At 40.0% G+C, this 23,038-nt stretch overlaps 1 protein-coding gene across 1 annotated transcript in view; it reads left to right on the forward strand.

Moving 5' to 3' along the window:
- VCL (vinculin) overlaps positions 1 to 23,038 on the forward strand; it is a 120,789-nt gene that overhangs the window by 71,958 nt on the left and 25,793 nt on the right. The window contains 7 exon segments of the mRNA XM_075072655.1: positions 12,442 to 12,532; positions 16,134 to 16,281; positions 19,084 to 19,237; positions 20,143 to 20,158; positions 20,161 to 20,230; positions 20,232 to 20,261; positions 20,263 to 20,310. Coding sequence (XP_074928756.1) covers positions 12,442 to 12,532; positions 16,134 to 16,281; positions 19,084 to 19,237; positions 20,143 to 20,158; positions 20,161 to 20,230; positions 20,232 to 20,261; positions 20,263 to 20,310 — 557 coding nt within the window.

Raw genomic sequence — 23,038 nt, forward strand, 5'->3', positions numbered from 1 at the left:
GGTCACAATGGTGCACTGTGGGATACCACCCGGAGGCCAATACCGTCAATTTGCGGCCACACTAACCCTAATCTGACATAGCAATACTGATTTCAGTGCTGCTCCCCTCGTCGGGGAGGAGTACAGAAATCGGTTTAAAGAGCTTCATTGTGTGGACGGATGCAGGGTTAAATCAGTCTAACACTGCTAAATTCGGTTTAAACGCGTACTGTAGACCAGGCCTTTGGTATTACTGGTATCCCTCAAAGAGATGTCTTTTTGCATAAGTGCTCCTGAGCACGTCTTTTCCCCCTAGTTCTAGTTTAAACCTTGTCAGCTTCTCCAAGGCAGAAGTCTGGCTTCTCTTTAGCTAACCCAATGTGCAACTTTATCTTACTCCCATCATGAATACTATTTCCATGAACATATGCAAGCGTGAACAATGCATATCTTAAAACCTGCAGATTGCATGTTGTGTTTAAGATGTGGATGAGGAGGAATGCATGGTTTCCTCTATAGTTTCTGGCCAACTGAAAGTGTGATTATACATGTATATTCTATATACTATGTTTCTCATGTATATACTATGTATATACTATATACTATGTTTCTCATGTAATTCTTGAAAGTGCCTTTACTCCTGAAATCCAAAGTAACACATGCTTTGATTCTCTTCCTTTCATCACCAATATAATTTTTTTTAGAGAATTAAGATATTTTAATTTAATTTTTCTGGGACAGTGTAAATTAATACAATCACGTAATACTTCCAGACAATGAAAGTCTTTGAAGCCAGCAAAACTAAACCTGTGTCAGTGATATTTTCCTATTCTTGTCATCCACCTCATTATTTAGGTGAGAACTGATCAAAGCTAAAGGAGGAAAAAAAGCTCTAAACTACCTTGTCATACATTGCTGAACTGACTGATTTCCGTGAAGTAGACTATTCATTACTTTTGTATTTGTGTAGCTCTTTTCTTAAAATTCATGATAAATGAACGTCAAAATTATAAGACCTATATTCTAGCTTGAATTAACAACTAGAATCTGTGGCTTCCCTTAAACTACTGAAATACGGTCTAATGAAAAGTAGGTGATACAAAACTTCTTTAGTGGTGTCATAACTCATTATACGTTTGTGTTCTTGTTTGGAAAGCTAAACAAATAACTGAGCCTAGACATTCTCTGTAAAATGTTCATAAATCTGGGGAAACCTAATATTAACAGTTTTATCACTTGAGCTTCATTATATGACCTAGGAATGACAAAGATGGCCAAAATGATTGATGAAAGACAGCAGGAATTGACTCATCAGGAGCACAGAGTGATGTTGGTGAACTCCATGAACACTGTGAAGGAGCTGTTGCCTGTCCTTATTTCAGGTAGTTTCTGCTGTACTATTAGATGCAAAAGCATGATCTGAATTTGGATGCATGTGTGTTATACCATTAAAAATAGAAGCTTTGACATGCCTCTTCAGCTGACTGAAAATATATAGATGTTTCGCTGATTTGTGGCAAACTGGGAGGGGATGGCAAGTTGTAACGCCAGCTCTCCGTCTGCATACCCTGCATATTTCCTATTTTAAGTTTTGTGCACGTCAGACTTAAAATGAGCTACATAAACTAGTGATACACTATTTATGCCAGATGTATTTGTGTCATGCATACTTGTCTCAGTGTATAGGGTTTAATGAGTATTTTTAAATGGCAGTATGCATGTGTGCATTCATCTGGATAAACTCTCTCATGGTGGTTCTATTTTTTTCAGTATCTGTTCATAACCTGTCTCACATTAATACAATCTAGTTGCCATCATGGAAGGATTAAGGGGAGCAATCTAAAAAAGCTTTACGGAGGTGAGGGCCATTGAAAAGTATACCAAAAATGGGGCACACTTCTGCTGTGTTTCTCACCCTTTTGTCTGGCATGATATGGGGTTTTTTAATCCTGCAAATGGGCAACAAGAAAGGAGGGCTTAACAGCTGAAGATTGTTCAGGAGCAGAAGTGCCAATCCAACAGCTGAAATAGCTTACTTGTTTAGCAAAATTCATGTGGTTAGCCAGAGGGAATGCTGGTCTGATAAACTACACAGGCAGGTGGAATATCCTCCCCAAGACAAGGATGAAAGAGGGATTGGGGAAGAGGGAGGTATGTAATAGGACTGAGCACATTTTAGTATGTCAGGGTTTTCACACTTGTGAACATATTCACCCCCTCCCTGGCACTGAGCTGGGTTTTACGTAGTGGTATAGGTGGTTTAGAACATTAAAGTGTTGCTTTTATTTTAAGAACTTACCATAAAATGAAGTAGAATTTAACAGTTGCTTCTAGCTTCTAAGTGGGTGTCATCTTGTACATCATAAAGCACATTTAACCAAATTACTTACTCAGAGGCCCAAGGTGGAGTAGCTATCAGTGTTACAGATCAGGACAGAGGATGGAAGCTTTTGAGCAAAGCCATGTAGGAAGGCTGCACAGAACTTGCTTGCATCCGGCCCACGTGTAATTCCTCTTAAAGCTCTACTTTAGTCCTGCCTTTGATTTTTAGATGAATTTACTGTCCAAGGGCCACTCAGATTTCGGCGTCTATCTCCAGAAGAATTTACAGCAATGGTAATGCCCTGCCAACATGCCTCCATCTTAGCCTGTGGAACTCATTCCAAGAGGTTGGAGGATTAGTTGAATGTTTAAACTGTGTCAAACCAGAGTTAAAGCTTGATTCTAACATGGCTTTGGTTCTGAGTGGCAAGATAAACCAACTTGTAATACATGTCTCCATATAAGGCCAGTGCTTAAATTCAGTGGTGTTTGTAATGCAGATAGGGTATTTTAATTACTGTTGTCCTGGGGTGGATTTTAACTGGCAAACATGAGGGAGAAAAGGAAGCAAGCTTATGATTGCTTCTGCATTTTTGCTGATTATATGTTACATTGAAGTAAAAAAAAAAAAGCCACTAGGATAACTTTTCTTTCTCTTTTTAAATGAGAGCGTTTTGGGTTTTTTTTTTTTGTCACCACATGTATCTAGTCTAAGAATGGGACTGTTGTGTAACCATGGCAGAGCCTGATTGCAAGCAGACACTGTTGAATGCATCCACACAGCACCATTTCCCCCAGAAAAAACTGCAGTGACTGTAGTAGGGTTTGCATACCTATACTGCACAACCATGTTTTTGCATCTGTGCATTCTGTGAAAACCTGGGCAGCTCTCCTATGTTGCCTCAGCTGCTGCATGCCCTCCACCTCAAGAGCAGAGGCTTATGGGTGTGTTTTGCAGTGTGGAATGTACTTGGTATCATTCTTCACAGAAATATGGGAGTAACTGTGACACATAACTTTGACACTTGGTTAGCTAATCTAAGAGAGGTGGTTTGATTGGTCCTAGCTATAGAGCAGAAAACTTGTCAAGGTCTAACCAAATTCTAAGAAATACATTCTAACTCTTCTCATAAATTAACAAACAGAATAGTTAATGTGGCAAAAAAACACTCTCTAGTGTAGAAACAGTTATACTAGTATAAAAGTGCTTATACTACTATAGCTTATTCTTGTTTGAGTCCTAGTGTAGCCATATTTATAACTATCAGCAAAAAACCCACACTGTTAATCAACATAGATTTACCAGTAAAACTTAAGTGTAGACCAGCCTTTAAAATCATCAGTCTTTATGGTGTTTTCCTGTCCTGTTCAAAACATATAGCTTACTGTTCCTGAGTTTATGCAGGGGGAGGAGATCTTGTACAGCAATCATATCTTCTTAGATAGTTTCTCTAATCGAGAGTGCAATGTTCACAGCTATGAAGATTTTTGTAACTACTAAAAGTTCCAAAAGCCAAGGAATAGAAGAGGCCTTGAAAAACCGCAATTTCACAGTAGAGAAGATGAGTGCTGAAATAAATGAGATCATCCGTGTGTTACAGCTCACTTCCTGGGATGAGGATGCCTGGGCTAGCAAGGTATGTTCACTGTTTCTTCTGGAAATAGAAGTCAGATTCTACTTAGCTTCTCACAGCAACTATAAATTGAGGTTTTCAAGAATATTTGATTAGAGTGTACACAACCAGATCATGTAACACGATATAGTGTTATGAATAGGATTGGAAGGATTAGATTTTTCAGTATATGCTCATTTCACTGTATACCCACAAACAATGAAAAATGTTTCCATTGATGTTGATCAAAATTTACGGATAGGCAATGTAAGAAAAATGGTACTTGAGAACTTACCAGAGTTTGACTTCACGCTATTTATGTTGTATATTTTGACATAGGTTAAAATTTGTGCTTTAACCATTATAAAGCTTTAATTTTTTTTAAATCTGAATGTCTGCCATTAAATTGTCTGCTCCCCATAGTTTCTCACAATTGTGAATGATTTTAAACCAATAAAAATCAAGTGCTTAAAATAAACCATCGATATTGTCCATCAAAATTATTTAAAAAAATTTGAATTCTGCCAAGCTAATCACAAGATACCAAAGTAAAAAGAATATCTTTGGAGATAATTTGGTCCCTATTAAAGCTTGTTTTTAAAAGTAACTTGCCTGTCTCATTGCTTAGTCTTTGCTGATTTCTTTAATAGAAATAAGAAGGTTAAAATGCATGGCACATGACTCAGTGGCTTATTGGAAGCACTCTGTACTGCCATGTAGGAGATCAGGGTTTGTGTTCATTTCTGATCTCTCTCTTTGGCTTGATAGGGAGGTGCTAGAATATAGTATGTCTTTTCAAGGAAAGAGTGTGTTTAATCTCAGTCACGTGGTGACCAAATTTTACACTCTGTGTGTAAGTAAGTTGGGCACACAAGCTGTCCCTTGTGGTCTGTACAAAATTTGTCCAGCTCAGTACAGTACTTAAACACCCAATCTATTATTACCTTAAGGCACTTCCATATGTATTAGCAGACAAGTTAGTTTGCATTCATATTCTCACTAGAAACTTGAATTTGTCACTTGATGTAAATACAAATACAGCAGCACAACTAGTGGTTGGGATGCCAACTGTGTTTGCTTGGCCTTTAAAGTATGCTGCTAATAGGCTTTTTAGGATCAGTGGCACAGCAACAATTAACTGAAAAACTATATTTTAAAAAACCTTTAGACATTGACAGACTAGTTCCCCCTTAGAAAACCTGTTGTGATATAGACATTAAAAACACTTTAGCCTATGTATTGGTGCCTTGACCCTTATTTTGCATTTGAAGTATTTTACCGCTCTACTACTTCCTTATTATGACTACTTTATGCATCTTTGTTTTTGTTCTCCTGTTTCTTATCTTTTCTCACCTTTAGAAGGTAAGAATTCTTCCACACCCCACACCAGTACTTCTGTACTAAAACAAAAAAGCATGTCTGTGGGATTTTGTGCTGTGTGCAGACTGTGTGCTGTGTATATTTTTTTCTGTGTACCAGTTGTAACACCATACTTATGTATGTAGGTCTAATAGAGGTTTTTAAATGAGCTTAACTACTGCTGCTCAGCTCTAAGATATCTGAAGTTTGGAGCAGCTTGTTAGGTGTGGGTGATGACAGCCCAGACTATGCAAAGACCGCCTTTCAGAGATTGATAGGAGTCTTCCCAAGTTTTTAGGACAGGTTCCTGTTTAACCTATGTTACTAGCTTCTGGTGCTCATGATCACAAAGTCCAATTATGCAAAAGCAGGTTGTCTGTTGTCTGGAAAGCTTTATACAGCTTCTTTCAGTAATTTTGCCCATCGTATAGTTTGTGGCAAGAATCTCTTACTTTTCATCAGCATGGCTCCTCAGTAAATAAGTTTCCTTGGAGAGCTTAAGCTTTCCATACAGGGCACATGGCTTAGGATCATAACTTGTTACTTTTTTTTAAATTAGCTTTTTCTTATGGATTTAAACGTTTCCCCGCGTTGTTTGAAACACACACAACCTCACTATTCTAGTGCATGGGGAAGCCAGGAAGCTTTCACTGTCCAAAGATGAATGCAGTACAAAGTAGATAGTAAGTGAGATTTGCACAATTCTTAAGATATATGTGAAAAATTTCTATTAGTAAAACAAGTCGAGGAGCTTTTATAAAAATACTTATATTGACAGTTAAGTGGAAGATTTTGGACAGTGTGCATTATACATAAGTATGCTTTGTGGTCAGTAATCGAAGTACATCATTGTGTACTCTAGGTAAATTTAGAGTAATATTTTAATTATAAATTATATTTCAACGTGCAGGATTATGATAGTGTGCCTGCATTTTAGACATGTAGCATTGGGCATTGCTTGTGTGTTGAACTGTTCATGATACAAAGGATATTAAATGTTACAACTAAACATTTGTGAGAAGAAGTAAATTCTGGTATTGGTTGTCTTGCTAATGGTCCCACACAGCAGACATTCCTCTATTGATACACATGACAAATGCTTGATTTGGGGAGAGAGGAACTGTTAATTTACTTATATTTGCTGTACCTGTTGCATGCTTCTCCTTACTGATGGAGACTTCCAATGGAAGGAGATGATTCCTACAGAAAGGAAAGGGAATAAAGTAAGTGGAGGAAAAAATTTGGAGCAGAACTGTTTTTCCTATCAAGTGCACACCATTATTAATGTCATTAAGATAATTCCAACACTATTTCTTAGACTGGGTCTTAATTTCAAATTTAGACAATATTTGTATTTCTGGCAAACCATAAATTTGCTTAAATATAGATTTTTTTTTGTTTTTGTTTTTAATTAAACATAATTTGAGTGTTAGTTTAGAATTTAAATGCTGAATGAATGTTGACATTTTTCTGAAGCAATTAATTGTTGAATTGTCTGGTTGCAACAAGTTTTTCATGTGCATGCTTTTTTTTTTTTTAATGAACAGTTAAATGAAAAGTCCCAGTAGGTGAGTGGGGATGAAACTACAAATGGAATACATTTGAATATATAAATGTTTAGGTTCTCCTTCAATTCAAATGTCTACAGGCTGTAACAAAACTAGGAAAAGAGAATCTGCTGCTGGAGTGCTCAATTCATATAATTCCCACTGAGGCTGAAGACAAGCAAGCCTGTAGTGAATAAGGAACGGATTCCGAAAGAAGCTGAGCACTTCTTGAGAGTTGAGGGCTGTTGGGAAGAATCCAGCAGTCTTTCTTGTTGGATGCTTCCCAGGACTGAATCCTGTTTGACTAAGCTAGTTGATATGCCAAAAAACAGGACTTGCTGTACTTTACCCAACATTGCCTTCTTTGGTAAAGAAATGCAGATATTGCACAACTTCTCTAGACTTAGAGTACTTAATGATTCAGAGATTATAGTTAATATTTAGCAACTAGGGATAGTGTCAGATTTTGGAGATTCCCTCTCAGGCAGGAGGATTGCCAATATCATTTTTCCAATCTGGACTAGCTCTATGGCTCTTCACAAAATTACTAGTGATGGCAGAAGCTGCAAAAAGAGGAAAGTAGATCTAGGAGATATCCTTGCTGGAGGATTGGGTTGTAAAGTGCCCATTGCCTCTTCCCCGCTCAGGCAGTGGTAACCCTGATTGCTTGCCTGTTTTATCTAACCTCTGTGAAAAACCAGTTTTGTTTCTGTTGCTCCACCTTCTTTATCTGAGGAAAATTTAGACACCATAAATTTAGCTGAATCAGAAGGGAGACAAATCTGTGGAACAGTTTCAGAACTCCAAGAAGATCGAAGTCCAGAAACTGAAACATCTTGCTTAATATTTTTGTATTAAAACTGGTTTCCCTGGATACATTTTTAGTTCCAGGTCCCTGCTTGCCAACCTTTATCAATAAACAGGACTGTAGGTTTCAATGATTTCTGTGCTCCAACTCTCTCCTAAAGTCTGACAGTGGGGAAGGCTCTGTCAGTGCTTAAGGGATGAAGCATACAACAAGTACAGTATCAGTGTGTCCAATTAAGGGGCCTGTTCTGGTGGAGTGAGTCCACTAGAAGTGAATCCTTCTGGATAGAATGAAAATGTTAAAACAGGCTAAAAGCTGAGCGCAATCTTATGCATTGCTGTTCAAAAGCAGATACTCTAGTACTATACAACTGTGTTTTTGATAGGCTACAACTGTGGAGCTATCTGGACAGTCCAGGGGTTGATGGGAAGCTTGGTAACTATGCTTTTACAGAAGAGATGCTCTTGAATTTGTTGGGACAATTTATCGGCTATGCAAATGAGTTTCCCAGCAGAAATCTGAAATATCCAAGCAGAACAGACCTTGACTTACCACCACCAAAAAAAAAGGGGAAAAAAGACAGGGGGAGGGTGCTATTCCTATCTGTGCATTATATCTGTAGCTTTTGGGGAGCCCTAGGAATTGATGTATTTGATACACAGGATGGCAAGACTTAGAGAACAGAATGATCAGGAATGGAGCCCTGGTGCTGATGGGAAAGGTGACAGAAGACAACTTGACTCTATTAGATCCCAGGTTGAGTATGTAGTGCTGGGAGTTTTCAAAATAAAAAGTGTAAAAGCCTTAAAAAAAAAAAAAGAAAGAAAATCGTGTTGGCTTGTGTTGACTAAACAAGAGATGCAGTAAAATACAGGAAACCTTCAGTGTCATTTTACTGATTATAAATACACAAATCAATGAAGAGGACTGCAAATAGCATGATTAAATACAATTTTGGGCATCATCAGCGCACATTACCGAGGAGGAAGATAATGCGTTTCTAAAAATTTTAAGTAGACTTAAATGGGAAAAAATCGATGAGATGTTTTTTGTTTTTTTTCAGTCTGTCCTCTTGAAACCTCTTTCAAGCTTTGAATTTATACTGTGTATTAAAGTTCAGAGTTCTACCGAATGCCTCAGAGATATGGGTATGGTGGACAGACACAACTTTAAATTCTTTAATTTTATAAACCCCTTTCTCCATGGTAAAGCCGTGATTCTGCAAAGATTTATGCACAAGCTTAACTTTAAGCACTGAATGAGCCCATCAAGTCTCTACCGGTTCAAAGCATTAATATAGAGCAGTGGTTCCCAAACTGGGGTTCGTGAAATGTTACAAGGGGTTCTCGGGGAAAAAATCCCTAATGGCGGACAGAGCTGTCCCTAGGGACCCCAGGCAGCACGGGACCAGCGGCTTGGAGCCCCTGGACTTCCAAGAGCTAAGCAGATCAAAGCAAGCATATCTATCATAGGAGGAGATTTAAACTTCAAGACTCGCTTATAAGAATACGAAAGGAAAAGGGGATTTTTGTTGCTGTTGTTAAAATAAATAGGCAGCTAGTAATTGTTTTTTTAAATTTATTATGAAGAAAAGTTTAAACTTTGCTGTAACATGATTGTATGCCTGGATGCTCAAGACTTGAATGCTTGTGTTAGAAGAATTTTTGAGTTGCTTCTATAATAACTTCATGCGTTTCACTCTGATTATCCGTTGAGAAACATAGGAGTCTTTGTCTTATACAGCTTTATCAAAGTAGAACAAGATATGAAGTGAGATCTTTGCGAAGAAGTGTTGCATTTTCTATAATGTTATAAAATACTGTAATTTGACTAATATTAATAATAGTGTGTAATAAGCATGTCATAAAAACAAATTTTATATTTCCAAGATCACTGCTTTTTATAATTTATACTCGGGTAAAGAAGAAAATCCCTGGAAATATTCATTTTTAAGAGGGGGTTCACGAGACCTGTCATTTTGGTGAAAGGGATTCACAGGTTGTTAAAGTTTGGGAACCACTGATATAGAGACTAGTGACTAATATGTATACCTTTTTAAAGCTTCAGTTAATGCTTTTGTTTTTGGATTATTTATGGAGTGTCTGTCTTGCTGTCCACTATCCATTCAGAGCTAAAACTCCTTTAATCTGCATATGCGGTAACTGAAAGCTGCAACCGTCATCAGTTTATCAGCTTAGTTGAATGTTTAATAGCTTTATGCATGGTGCTTATTTTCTTAACACTTGCCTTACATTAAATAGAGAATTCACAAATTATAGAGTTCTAAAGTTAATAAAAACCAGTATATTCTGCCCTATAATGGTTTGAAATAATTTAAAAGCCACTCCAAGTACAGATCTTTCACTTGGCCCTGAAGCTCATCAATCTCTAGTTCTGACAGACTGTAGAGAAAATAGGTTCTGAGACGTAGGCCTTCCAATGAGCACGTTCTGCCACTGGACCTGGAGAGCTCAAACCCAGCCCCTGACTCCAAGAGCCACCTAGAAGTTGCAATGTGGCATGAGGTGACCTTTAAGGAGCTGGGTCCCACACAATATAGGACAGCATAGATTGAAACCAGTCCTTTGAACTATGCCCAGAGGTAAATAGGTAGCTGGTGCAGGTCATGGAGCAGGGTATAGTCTGTTGAAAACAGCTCACCCTAAGAAAAGAGTAGCTGTGTACTGCACCAAGTGAAGTTCCTGTGTTTAGTCCTAACCATAACATACTTCTGCAATCTAATTTTGGGATTACAGAGGCATGGATACACCAGTGGTGAAAGTAACTTAAAGGACTTACTGGTACGTCAGAGTCCTGAGCAGGGGACAGGGCCTCAACCGGAAGAGGCATGGCCTCAACTGGAAGAGGCAGGGCCTTTAGGGCCTGAAGCCCTTTAAATCAAGATTTAAAGGGTCCCAGGATCCAGCTATAGTGGCGGCTGGGAGCCTGGGGCCCTTGAAATCACTGCCAGAGCTACCAGCTGCAGAGGCAGCTGGGAGTCCCGGGGCTCGGGGGCCATTTAAAGGGCCCGGGGCTCCAGCCGCCACTACTGCAGCAGAGCCCTTAAAATCGCTGACAGATCCCCAGGGGTCCGGCTGCAGCTACTGCAGCAGGGCTCAGGCAGCAATTTAAAGGGCGCGGGGCTCCTGCTGCCACTACTGCCTCGGGACCTTTAAATCACCATCGGTTCTGGCAGCGGGGCTCTGGTGGCAATTTAAAGGGGCCGGGGTGGCAGCAGCAGTTGGAGTCCTGGGCCCTTTAAATCGCTGCATGAGCCCTGCTGCCAGAGCCCTGGGGTAGTGGCGGCGGGGCTCTGATGGTGATTTAAAGGGCTCAGGGCACCGCTACAGGAGTGGCACCTGGGCCCTTTAAATCACTGCCGGAGTTGCGGGGGTCCCGGCCACTTCCACTACCCAGGGGCTCTGGCAGCAGGGCTCATGTAGTGATTTAAAGGGCCTGGGGTTCCAGCCGCTGCTGAGAGCCCCAGGCGCTTTAAATTGCCACCTGGGAAAGCCGGTCCAGTATGGCATACTGGTACGTACTGGCTTACTTTCACCTCTGGGATACACTGATCCACTTCAAAGAAGGGTTTCAACCTCTTTAGTGCTGCCAGTGTACCCCTCATTGTACAAGACACAGGCAAGTGTACAAGACACTGAATCCTGTCCCAAGTATCTTGCAGTCTAAATAAGAGATCTGACATGGGTGCATTGGGGTTGTGTAATGGTGGGAGTAGGGGAGGGAAAAGAAGGGCTGGGTTCTGCTGACTTACTGTGTTAAGTACCAGAACTCTGCATAAAGATGCTGTCATAAAGACATAACTCTGTGGCAGGAGCAGCTCATTAACACCATTTAGAATAAACAAATGTAAGTTACTTTTATCACATGCTTATTGAAGAGCTATTATTCTGGCCCTGCCCAGACTTCTTTCAGTTGATTGTTCTTGTTCCCTCATACTGTGTTGGATAGAAAACTCACAGTGCCTTCTAGTGGAGAGTTAACAGATCAACACTGGCAAGTACGCACAGAGAAAGGACCCCATGTTTTCGGCTTTTCTAGGTGAAGGAGTGTTAGTGAGCCAATACATTTTCTATAGTTAAATAGCGCTTCTCAGGAAGAGACTCTCATTGCCATGGGTAGAGTAGATAAAGTTCTTACTTACTAGAAAGGACCTAAAGTGTATGTGTGCCTTAGTCTCTATAGATTTAAAAGGTCTGATTATTCTCTGAATCTTAATAGTTGACAGTAAATCTGTATCTTCTTCCATCAAAAGTGACACTAAGCTAGTGTCTGACTTTGAAGGGCAGATGAATTCCAAACATGTAGCTGTTCAACAGATGAGGCAGAAAGGGGCATTAAAATTGTCATTGACCTCTTAACTATAAGACACCATTTCCAGTAGTATCAAGTCATTTCTGAAAACACCTTTAAACCATAATCTTATTGCTAAATTTACTGTAGTTGCTACAGAGTCTTGGTATACTCTTAAAAATCCTGATTTCCAAGATACTATGTCTGAAAATTGTTGCAGCTTTTTTTTCTGTAGGAATTGTAGCACTGGGGAAATAACTGAACAGAAAAAGTAACTAAAAACTTGCATGTAAGAGTTCTTTGCATTTTGCGTGAAATGAAAACATCTATTGGTTTTAATTCTCAAGAAAAGACTGTGACCTGCTTCTGTCCAATACTTTTTTGAGCTGTTTTAATAGGAGAATCGACCTGTTTTTAAAGTTAATTTTCTGTCAGCTTTGATTGTGTTTACTATCTGTGCTTTGGCAAAGAGAATGATTGTGAAGGTTTCTATTTTGTAAAGGACACTGAAGCTATGAAGAGAGCTTTGGCCTTAATAGATTCCAAGATGAACCAGGCAAAGGGCTGGCTAAGGGATCCCAATGCATCACCAGGTAATAATCATACTCCACCCATGCAGTGTTCAGAGCCTTACTGTCTAAATGATTGTGTTTCTTTTAGAGAAAATTCTGGTGTATTACTAAATCACAGGCGAAGTATTCTGAAAAGAAATTCTTAGATGTTCCTTCCTTCAAATATTAATGTTAAGAAAATGATGTATATGCAAAGTGCTTTGGAAAGCTTCTCCTCCCCACCCCCGTTGTTCAAATTATATAGTTCAAACCATATGTAAACTAATCTTCTCTTTTCCATTCTGTTAGAAAATGTGTTCAATATTTAATAGTGTATTTATCTTCCTTTGCTAGTAAAAAAGTGTAATATGCTACAATTGATATGGGAAAATGTGGCTCAGCACCCCAGAGAATAAAAAAATCCCTTCTGCACTTCCGTGCTTGAAACCCTTAGTTCTATATAGTATTGATCAGGCTATATTGCGACTATTTATTTGTTTATTTATTTATATTTACACCAATACCAGTCCGTCCCCCCCCGGTCTTCTCAGAAATATGTTATTAACATATAAAACTGCTATTTGACACTTCAAAAAAAAAAAAAATTCCTGTAAGACTTTCCTGTGGCTAAACATAACCAGTTGCCAGTTTTTGTTTTTCATTTGTGCATCAAAGATCTAAACAATATATATTTTTTTAAGGTAGAGGTCAATGTACACCTGAGCATCAGTACTAGAAATGTTTATTTTTTGCTGTGTATGGTGTCACTGTTTTAAACCTCCCTCTCAGTCTCCCTCTCTCTCTCTCTCCCTCTGCATAGTCAACTGTGGCAACTTCGGTTTCCTGAGGCTAAAAGTCATTGAAATGCATCCTACAAAATAACAATTTAATGAATGTGTTACTAATACAATCCAGTTTTAACTGGGTTGGTAACTTTCCTTTTAAAAGAATTTTTGTATCTTAAACTTGGATTTTAATTATTGTATTAACTAAGTGTGTATAGCATTATAGAAAAGTCATAATCCAGTTTTAAGAAGTGAGACAATTTATTAGTTTCTAGATGAAAAAAAGTAAGTCCATCATGTAGCACACGAAATTAATTGAAGTAACTTAATTAATCCCAAATCTGCTGTCCCTATGGTTTTGTTGCCCCTTTCATTGGTCATTCCCAAATTGTAAGCTCTTTGGCACATGAACGTTGTTCTGTGAGTGCTGGAGGTGCCTACAACACCTGGGTGGTTTTTTTAAAAATAAAAAGAGAATCGAGAACTACCATGCTCTTTGTTGAACACCAAGAAAGCTTTGCTGTAGGCTACATGAACAGGTCTGACTACCAAAAGGAGGCCGCCAGACAACTCTCCAATACCAAATTCTACAGGCCACTTCCCTCAGATCCCACTGAGGAATACAACTAGAACCGCAGCATCATACCTCAGGACACTCCCTCACACACCCGGAACAATCAAGAATACTTTAGAGCCACGACCAGGGGTTATTCTATTACTAAATGCCAAGATCCACAACCCGGAAATCCTGACGCCATCATCTCTTCGGCATGGCACTCTCACTGAAGACTGTTGATATGTGACGCTCTAGCTCAGACCCTATTGCCACCAAGCACTCCCACTATCACCGTGGACACGCTGATTTCTCTGAGGAAACTACAATGCATTGGTCACCTCCAGAAAACACATCTACGCCACATGGATGTAGAGGCTCTCTACAGAAAAACATCCAACACAGATAATAAAGCCTGTCCAGGCCACAAGTATCCTTGATGATGTCACAAGCAACCTGGCTGCTGAGCTCTGTTGCCTTTATACGCACACCAACTATTTCAAGTTGATGACAATATATATTCCAGATCAGTGACTGCTATGGGCACCCGCGCATGGCCCCACAATATCATAGTTTTATGCTGACACTGGAAAACAAGGGCGTCCTCAGCTCTCTACACTACGGCCCTTCGCTACCTATGCTACATTGATGACTCTTCATCATCTGGACCATGGAAGGAGACTCAGAAAAATTCTACCATATTTCAACAACGTCCACCCAACCTCACCCTCAGCCTGAAATCTACACAGGAGGTCCACTTTTAGACCCCATGGTGCAAACAAGTGATGGCAATTAACCCACCCTATATCGAAACCTAACCGACACTAGCCGACCTTTATAACGGCCAGCTTCATGCCCGGCACATCTAACGATATGTCTATACACGCAAGCATGAGGTACAACGCATCTGCCTGAACCCCTCAGACAGAGACCAACACCTACAACATCTCACCAAGATTCTCAAACTACAATACCCACCTGAGGAATAGAAACAGATCAACAGAGCAGACGGTGTACCCAGTCAGCCTCCTACTACACGACAAAACGCCAAAAGAACCACAGGACTACACACTGGCCATCGCATACAGCCCCAATCTAAAACCCTCCAACGCATCATTCAGAAGATCTCAACCCATCTGACAATGATCCCACAATTTCAGCAGTTGGTGCAGCCAACTTGCCCACCAGGACAATCCCCAACGCTGAAACGCTTCTCACAAACCAGCAACTGCACACCGACCGCATAGTAATCTAAACCTCAGAACCAATCCAGGCAACAAACTCGATGTCCAACTCTGCCCGCATATCTAAACAGCGACACCATCACAGACCTAACCAATCACCCACACATCACTGGTTCAGTCACACTGCATGCACCAATGTAATATACGCCAGTCAATATGCAGCAATGCCTCCCTGCTATTCGCGGCCAGACTGGACAGTCTATGAAAGGATAAAGGACACAAATTAGATATCAAGGAACTGGCACTATAACAAAAACTGTAGAGAGCACTGCAAACCTCCCTGGCACACTATAGCAGACTTAAGGTGGCATACCTGCGCAAACAATGAGCCAGACTCAAAGAGAAACTCTGAGCTTCAGTTCATTGCAAATTTACACCAATCAACTGGACTAAACAAGACTGTGATGGCTTGCCAATTAAGAACGCATCTCTCTCCCTTGGTTTACACTCTTGCAAACAGGCCCATCCTGCCGAATGAACCTAACCTGTTATATCTAGCTGCTTGCGCATATATAACCTACCACCTGGAAATTTCCACTACCTGGCGTCTGACAAGTGGGTATTCAACAACCACGAAAGCTCACGCTCCAAAACTTCTGTTAGTCTATAAGGTGCCACAGGATTCTCCGCTGCTTTTACAGATCCAGACTAACACGGCTACCCCTCTGATAGCTAATACTTTCAAAGTTAGTCCCTCTTTCCCTTGCCTCCCACCCCACAATCCAAAATCATGTTCTTTTAAAATGTTTTTACATTCCTAAACTTTTATATAGGAACTTCATCAGTGGAAATGAAACCATCTTTAGAGATTCATTTCATGCCTAATTCATGAGACAGGATATGCTATTAAAACAACACTATACTGTTGCAGGAACATTTGTCTGTGTACAAGATACTGGATTTCTTGCACTCTGGATGCCTTTCCAATCATTTCAATTAATGAACTTTATTCAGTGAATGGAGTATGATTAGTGCAGCAGGTCTTGATGGAATTAGCAGTTTCCTCTTAATAAGTAATGAGTGTCTTTCAGTGTACTTATTGACTGTCTCCTGCATATTAGGGGATGCTGGTGAGCAAGCTATACGGCAGATCCTTGATGAAGCCGGAAAAGTGGGAGAACTGTGTGCAGGCAAAGAACGCAGAGAGATTCTGGGAACCTGTAAAATGCTAGGCCAGATGACTGATCAAGTGGCTGATCTCCGAGCTAGGTAAACCTTCTATTATTAATAAAAGGGTGTCTCTGAAGCATATAGCTGTTTAGGCTGTGATGTTCATCACTGTGGTACAACAGGTTACATTGTAAGAGCGTACACATTATCTTATTTGTTTTGTCTTGCCGTCTCTTCCAGAAGGATAAAACATATATGTGAATTTATATTTACAAGTGTTCTTGAGACAAAGCAAACAAAATAGTTCATTTAGATCATTCAGACTTCACTCAGTTGCAAACATTTGCCTGAAAAATCAACAAGCAGAAATGGAGTCTTCAGCTCAGTATAAATCATTCCACAAACTGAGGTGCCTTGTATAAATCAACACATTTCATATGATTCAGAGTACCCTTGTCTTTTAGGTTGCCAGAGATGATGTACCAGAAGATAGCAGTTGCTCATCACCCTGATAAATAGTGTAAAAGTTTGTCTTCACCTACAGTTCTTTTTGTTTCTATTTTGCATTTGACCTTGATGAGCCTGATCCTTTTGCTTACACCAGTCTTCCATCTGTGTAACTTCATTGACTGCAAGAGTTACTCCAGACTTATACAGTGTTTTGAGAGGAGAATCATGCCCAGTGTCCCATGATGAAATTCTGGTTCTGGGCCGGAAGAGCAATTTTGTAGCAGACACAGTTCAATATATGGTAGCCTAATGGGATCAGCTAGGTCATGTTTTGTAGAGCACTTTGAACAGGAAAGGCACTGCGAAAGCACTAAGAACTTATTATACTCAAAAGCTCAGGGGACCTTGTGTTCCTTAGTGAAAGTGGAAAGGCAGGAGGATTTCAAAATACCTTGTAGTATGAATTTTATAATTGAATTTTCGTGGCTGAGAACACAAAATTGATGTGCAGTTGAAGACTGTCAGTTTCCTAACATTGATCTAACCTCAACAAAATAAACAGTTCCAGTGATCCATTACGTAGTTACGCAGTGGCTTCCTGGCACAATTATTTTCTTTTGAAATATTAATGAATTTTGCATATTGCCAGGAGTGGCAAAAGAAATTGGTAAGAGGAGGGCATGTAAAACAAAACTTCATAAATACCATGTTTTTCAAACTTGCGTAAACCAAATGGCCTCTTCTGGCATAATCCTCCTAGTGAAATATGGGTGAGAAGTGAACAAAGCCAGAAATTACTTACAAGTTACTTATTTTGAGCTCTCTTTTTAAAAAAAACAAAAAACAAAAAAAGCAGTGGATTTAATAGCTTTATGGCAAACTGTAAAACATTTTGGTGGTATACCCTCATGCCTGGAATACTTCTTTCATATTTAGCTAAATAAGCACTTATGTACATTAACAGTCGTTATCAGTTCACAGTCCTTGTACATCAAAAGGCACAAATCTGTTCCAACTTTCAGAATATTAACTTAGTTGCTTAATGATTCCATTTGTGCAATTCTTAAACCTGAAGCAGTCTCTAAATTTATTAGTTGCATTGTCCTCAAAACCAGTTTCAAGGTGTCGATCCATTTCAGCCTTCGTGGGAGCAGTGGAAGAAAAAAGTTAAAACTTCAATCTAAAAGTTTCTAGCAGATTCATAAAGAAATAATGGAGGATTTGCCTTGAAATTTTACCTGTTTTTTTGCAGAGCATCAAGGACAAATTCAGTCTCGAGGCTGAGTTTTCTTGCTTTCACAAAGCAACAGTTGATGCCAGTCTTGTATTGGCTTAAGATGTCCAGGACAATGACGAACCTCTCTCCCCATTCCCCCCCCCCCCCGTTAAAAGCTATTTAACTGGCTAAATAGTTAAAAGTCCTTATACTTTAATTTCTCAGAGGTTAGGGTTGAAGAAGCATATCTAGAGATCTGGCCTGACCCACAAGAGGGGACCTTTATACTTCCTATTACATAATTATCCACAACCACCTCGTTTGGTGTTTTCCCCCTGCCCCCCGTCATCCATGCCTGCTCTCTTAAACTAACAAAGTATTATTTTATAAGAGGAAAAATCTCTTTATTAACCCAAGTACTTCAGACACTTAGAACCTGAGATTCCTACAGCCACATCTAAAAACCTGTAAGATTCTTGGGCTCCTACTTTAAAGAATGTTCCTCTTCAGTTGTACTTTATTTCTAAATGTTTGAACAGCCACCTGTAGTGGTTTCAGTTCTTCTCCTGCAGCACCTTGCTGATCTCCTACATGTATTTCAATAACCTTCTCTCGGGTTCCAATTTAGTAAGATGTCCTACCAAGAGCCTGTGTGTATTTTTCAGTATTTTGACCTGGTGTAAATATGGGAACCAAAGAAGAATGTCCCTTTGAATTGCAGTACATAACTCATTTAAAACAGTCGTCCTTGCTTTATGCAGCATAAGATGTGGCAAAGGATTATTCCCCCTAAGTGCCATTGTTTAAACTGTCCTAGGAGTGTTGGGAAACCTCTGAGGAATGAACAGAGGAAGTAGACACAGAGCTCTGCCATGGGTAATTCAGTTGCACTCGGCTCCCATAATGCCCTTTCCTCTTCTCGTTGTCATACTAGGGAGCCTTCAAAAAATTCGGTTCTTGTGCTGATGCTGCATGTAAAACTCTAGTAAGAGAGAGGCACCATTTGTGTTTCCTTTTAAGAGGCACCTGTCCTAGCCAGTGTTCAGATGAGCTGTTGACTTCTTGTTCCCGCGCCCCAGCATACTTTTTAAACATGTCTCCTGAACACCTTTGCAATATCATGGCTGTGGTAGGAATTGATGAAAAGTTTAAAAACAACAGTTAGTGTCTTTTGTAATTTAAAAAAATACTTTTTGTATGATATTCCTATGATGATCTTTGTGTTTTTTGAGTAGAGGACAAGGTGCTACACCAATGGCCATGCAGAAAGCACAGCAGGTGTCTCAAGGTCTGGATTTACTTACAGCAAAAGTGGAAAATGCAGCCCACAAACTGGAGGCCATGACTAACTCTAAACAGGCGATTGCTAAAAAAATTGATGCTGCTCAGGTACGTAGTAATTTTATGAATTCCCAAAGTCTCTCAAACTGTGCCTTTAAGTTACTGTGCTGAACTATTGCAGGCATCCCCAATACTTTACATGAGCTATATATTGGGGATGCTTTCTTGAACGTACATAAGTCTCTTCTTTCTGATTTCACTATCTAGTGGGAGCTCACAGAAGTTCTGTTACAGTTTCTCACAATCTCTCTCTCTCTCTCTCTCTCAAGATGGAAATCCTTTTAACACAGATGTAAGCTGATACCTTTCTGAAAATAAAGGGGGAGGTACAGTCTAATTTTAGCCATAACATTTTCGTTAAAGAATTATGGAGCCAATACTATGAAAGTTTTGCAATGTTAAACTCCTTTTGGCTCTCTGGGGGAAGTACAAATGCAGTTTGAGAGCTGCTGTGTGTTTATGCAAATTGTAAAACAGTACATTGTTGATCAAGAGGGTAGTTTATTCAGCTTTATAATGGAGGAAGAATATGTAGTACAGTATCTTCTTAACAGCAAAACTTAATCTTCAATTGTTAGGTCATGCACTCCATTAATTCAGTGCTAAAAAAAGAACTATTATCCAACATTCTATTGTACATTTTTAGAATGATTCCTAAAAAGAACTCTACGTTGTCAAAAAAAAAAATTTTTTTTTAACTTGTCAGAAACATAGGTATAAAACAGTTGTGAATACTTAAACTGAATCTAGTTAAAGTGCACTTGTGAAAATGTGTATGTGAATGGGACTTGACAATGGAAGCTAAGATGTACATAACTTTGTATGCTTGCCTCATATAACAATTACCTGGTTGCCATTGAATATCAGTATAAGAATCTTTTGTGAAATGCCTTGTCAAAAGATTTTATATAGTAGGTGATTTAATCTTTTTTTCTATTTCTTTATATATGAAGAACTGGCTCGCAGACCCAATGGGGAAGTGAAGGGAGAACAAATTCGGGGAATTATGGCCGAAGCCAGGAAAATTGCAGAACTGTGTGAGACCCAAAGATAGAGATGATATTCTGCGTTCCTGGGAGAATCTCTGCTCTGACAGCTAAACTGTCAGATCTACGAAGACAGTATATATATCTGCACAGATTGTGTATTTGAGCATCTTGCAGTGTTTGTTGAGTGCGGAATTCGATGATCAGGAAATTCAAACTAGTTAGCAGAGAAATTTCATCCTGAAAGTATCAGAGGGTAGCCGTGTTAGTCTGGATTGTAAAAGCAGCAGAGAATCTGTGGCACCTTAATAGACTAACAGAAGTTTGGAGGTGAGCTTTCCGTGGTGATACCCACTCGTCAGACGCAGGTAGTGAAATTTCCAGGGGCAGGTATATATATGCTAGCAAGCAAGCTAGAGATAACGAGGTTAGTTCAATCAGGGAGGATGAGCTGTTCTAGCAGTAGAGGTGTGAAAACAAGGAGAGACTGTGTCTGTAATTGGCAAGCCATTCACAGTCTGTTTAGTCCAGAGCTGATGTGTCAATTTACAGATGAACTGAAGCTCAGAGTTCTCTTTGAAGTCTGGTCCTGAAGTTTTTTTGCTGCAGATGCCACTAAGGTCTGCTATAGTGTGCAGGGAGTGAAGTGCTCTCCTAAAGTTTTTTGTATACTGCTATCTGATATCTGATTTGGTCCATTTCCTTTCCGTAGTGACTGTCCAGTGGCCGATGTACATAGCAGAGGGGCATTGCTGGCATATGATGCGTATATTACATTGGTGGACGTGCAGGTAATGAACGCTGATGGTAGCTGATCTGGTTAGGTCTGTGATGGTGTCGCTGTGTAGATATGCGGCAGAGTTGGCATCGGAGTTGTTGCATGGATTGGTTCCTGAGTAGATTACTATGGTACGGTGTGCATTGCTGGTGAGAATAGTTTCAGGTTGGCAGTTGTCTGTGGCAAGATTGGCTGCCACCAAGACTGTGAAAGAAAAACATCCTACCACATGGATATAGAGGCTCTCACAAACATCCACACAAGATGGAATCAAGCTGTCAAACAGTATCCTGAGGATGCCACAGCACAATGGCTGTGACTCTGTGCCTTTATCTCACAACAACTATTTCAAGTTGATGACAATATATATCTCAGATCAGTGCATGCTAGGCCCGATGCCCACAATACCACCAATATTTTTATGGCTACTGGAACAACGTCCTCAGCTCTCGTCACTCTCACGCTCTTCTACCTACGCTACACTGATGACATCTTCATCATCTGGACCCTGGGAAGAGAGACTCTAGAAAATTCCCACCACATTTCAACAACTCCACCCCACATCAACCTCAGCCTGGACAATCTACACAGGAAGTCCACTTTCTAGACCCAGTAAAAAGTGATGGTCACATTAACAACCTATATCGAAAACCTACCGACCGCTAGCGCTACCTTCAGCTCCAGCTTCCATCCCGGGCACATCACACGATCTGTTGTCTACACCAAGCGAGTACAACGCATCTGCTCTAACCCTAAACAGAGACTACTACAAATTCCACAAGCATCTCAAACTACAATCCGCACGAGGAAATTAGGAAACAGATCAACAGAGCCAGACGTGTACCCAGAAGCCTCCTACTACAGAAAACCCAAGAAAGAACAACAGGACTCCACTGGCATCGCATACAGCCCCAGCTAAACCCCAACACAATCATCAGAGATCTACAACCCCTGACAATGATCACACTTTCACGTCTTGGTGGCAGGCCAATCCTGCCCACAGACACCTGCCAACCTAAACGTATTTCACACAACTGCACACCGTACATAGTAACTCTACTTCAGGAACCAATCCATGCAACAAACCCATATCAGCTTGCCCGCATATCTACACCAGCGAACCATCACAGGACTTACCAGATCAGCCACACTACTGGTTCATTCACCTGCACGTCACACATGTATATACGCCATCATATGCCAGCTCCCTTGCTATGTACATCGCAAACTGGACAGTCACTACGAAAAGGATAAATGCACCAAATCAGTAATCAGGAATGGCATATACAAATCTGTAGAGAGCACTTCACCTCCCTGGCCAACTATAGCAGACCTAAGGTGCATCTCTGCAGCAAAAAACTTCAGGACCTAGACTTCAAAGAGAACGCTGAGCTTCAGTTCATTGTAAATTTGACCACATCAGCTCTGGACTAACAAAGATCTGTGAGGCTTGCCATTACAGAACAGTTCTCCTCCTTGTGTTTCAACACCTCTATGCTAGAACGGCCTACCTCCCTGATTGAACTAACTCGTTATCCAGCTAGTTGCTTGCTATGCGTTAATTATATTCTGCTGGCATTTCAGCTACCTGCGTCTGACGAAGTGGGTATTCACCCACGAAAGCTCATGCTCCAAAACTTCTGTTAGTCTATAAGGTGCCACAGGATTCTCTGCTGCTCATCCTGAAAGTATAATTAGCTGTTCTCATACTGTGGGTTTTCCTCTTGCATGGAGTAAAACATTTTCATGGGACAGAGAATATCGTAGTCTTACACTTCAGATGGACTAGTAGCTTGTAGCAAAGGATTCCTTCCTGTACCATATCTGTGCTGCAGAACATTAGATGGCTTGAGGTCCTCCTATAAGAAGATATTTATCTGCTCTGCCATAAAAATTCTCCACAGGCAAAGTGAAGCCAGAAACTGTCCTCTTTGCACCACTGGAGTACTAGAAAGGAGCTGCAGAATAACACAGAATTTCGCCACGGTCTGTAATACTAAGTTGCACATATGCATTTACATATACAATTGCCATCCCAAATGATAACTCTGGTTCTTTAAGAAAGTTACTAAACTGTCAGATGAT

This window comes from Chelonoidis abingdonii, chromosome 15, assembly GCF_003597395.2.
Source record: "Chelonoidis abingdonii isolate Lonesome George chromosome 15, CheloAbing_2.0, whole genome shotgun sequence".
NCBI lineage: Eukaryota > Metazoa > Chordata > Testudines > Testudinidae > Chelonoidis > Chelonoidis abingdonii.